The sequence below is a fragment of the Cyprinodon variegatus genome, unplaced genomic scaffold (assembly GCF_000732505.1).
Source record: "Cyprinodon variegatus isolate N-32 unplaced genomic scaffold, C_variegatus-1.0 Scaffold1283, whole genome shotgun sequence".
NCBI classification, from domain to species: domain Eukaryota; kingdom Metazoa; phylum Chordata; class Actinopteri; order Cyprinodontiformes; family Cyprinodontidae; genus Cyprinodon; species Cyprinodon variegatus.
Genome location: NW_015151736.1, coordinates 21,687 through 23,546, shown reverse-complemented (window position 1 = coordinate 23,546; position 1,860 = coordinate 21,687). Strand labels below are relative to the sequence as shown.

The 1,860-nt window shown below is 49.4% G+C and overlaps 1 protein-coding gene across 1 annotated transcript in view; it reads right to left on the bottom strand.

Annotated features, from left to right (window-relative positions):
• The window catches only part of vps13c (vacuolar protein sorting 13 homolog C (S. cerevisiae)), a gene marked incomplete at its 5' end in the record, with an annotated part of 63,493 nt that overhangs the window by 40,660 nt on the left and 20,973 nt on the right, over positions 1-1,860 (bottom strand). The window contains 3 exons of the mRNA XM_015402000.1: positions 936-1,083; positions 1,159-1,463; positions 1,550-1,717. Of these exons, the coding sequence (XP_015257486.1) occupies positions 936-1,083; positions 1,159-1,463; positions 1,550-1,717 (621 nt within the window). The remainder of the gene's footprint in view (positions 1-935; positions 1,084-1,158; positions 1,464-1,549; positions 1,718-1,860) is intronic.

The following is a 1,860-nucleotide window of genomic DNA, read 5'->3' as shown; positions in this document are numbered from 1 at the left end:
AGAGTCTAAAGTAGAGTCTATAGTAGAGTCTATAGCAGAGTCTATAGCAGAGTCTATAGCAGAGTCTATAGTAGAGTCTATAGTAGAGTCTGTAGTAGAGTCTTGGCTCCGTGGTTTAATTGAATTGTTCTGCTCCAGGGTCAGTTGTCGGTGGATTGTTTCCCATGCGGAGCAGTCTAAAAGCACTTTTCTGCTCACTTCCTGTCTGTGTGGCAATAGCCATCACCTTATGTAGGTGGAGTTGGCTGATACTAGCATCAACCATCTCCACCTACATAAGATGGTGTCTCTCTCCCATTGAATGTTGAACATCTGGAAATTGTACTATTTTGAAAGTGCGGTTAAGCCTGGTTTTTACTTTACACGTCCACCAAGTTCACAGAGCCAAGTAAAATAAATTTAGAACCCACTTTTACATACTGCACAACCTGGACATGATTGAACTAGGCAGACAGCTTGGAAACATGTTGGAAGTTCCTTTTTCTACATGTGTGGCGTTGAAGCCTGCGCCACATGGAGTCAGCCAGAATGTCAGGTACAGGTAGAGACCCCATACGGAGTATAAACGCTGCAGACGGTGCGTCTCATTTGCACCTGTCAAGCATCACTGAGCCTTTATGCTGGTGGATCATTCAACCCGTGTCCTGTTACATGACCCCTGGTCTGCCTGCTTTAATAAGAAAACTGCAAAAATAAATAAATGTTACTTTCGTAAGATCATCTCCAGACCTCTATCCCTCTTCCTAAGAGGAGAAGATCCTAGAGAGCTGTCAAACACAGTGATGGGGGAGTGATGATGTGGGCTTACCTGGCAGCCCGTTGATGAGTTATGATCGGGGAGAACCAGAAAATCATGAAACATTTCCCCCCCCCCACCTTGATCAGGACGATCACAGACCACCTTCGTGTTTTCATCATCGTTGTGATGCTATTACCTTCATGGGCTTCAGGTCTCCGTTGACCTCTACGGCGGCCATCTTCCTGTACCAGCCAGCTGACAGGTTCCTCCGGATGTTCAGCAGCAGGTTCACTGGCTTCAGCAGCTCAATGTTGGGTTTCTCCGATTCCGAGTCGGACCAGGTCCTGAAGGAGATCACAGATTGATGCCAGTCGGGCTGAAACCGTTTTCTAGGGCAATATGTGGAAAGCTGTGCTGACCTGGACAGCTTCAGCTCCGATAGCTGCACATCCATGCTGTCCACCACGGCCGGCAGCGAACATCCTGCAACCGTCACCAGAGAGAAGCTGTTCTCCACCGTGATGAGACCCAAATCCACCACAATGGCATTCTTGGAAGTGGAGGACTGAGGGATGATGATGAGGGGGGCCTTGACCCTGACAGCCATGGACAGACGGAAGCTCTTCTGGGCAAGGTCTCTGACGCTGGACGCTGCTTTCTCTGCAGCCTGAGCCGTGGCGGAGCTCAGAGCTTCTTTAGCCGTCTGGAAGTTATTGCTGAAGTTCTGATCAATCAAAAGAGGAACAATTAAGACTGATATTTCTGGGTGAAAGGGAAACCGGGAGAACGTCATGGCGGCGTCGGACTCACCAGCAGAGACATGAAGAACTTGTGCAGGTAGACCACCCGGATACAGCCCACCGACAGCTTCACCCTGCCATCGGTCCTAGACGTGTCGGTGTAGCCAGGTCCTTCTGTGGCGTTCGGGGTCAGACTCATGCTGAAGCTGAACACCTCGTCTCCAACTATAGAAATGGCCTGAAAAACAGGTCAGAGCCGACAAAGGCGTGAAAACAGAGATCAGGGAAGAACTGGAGGCCCAAAATCTGTCACAGTCTTGGTTTTCCATTTGTTGTCCTCTGCTGCCCTCTTGTGTCCTCTTTCCCTTGCTCTGTTTTCTG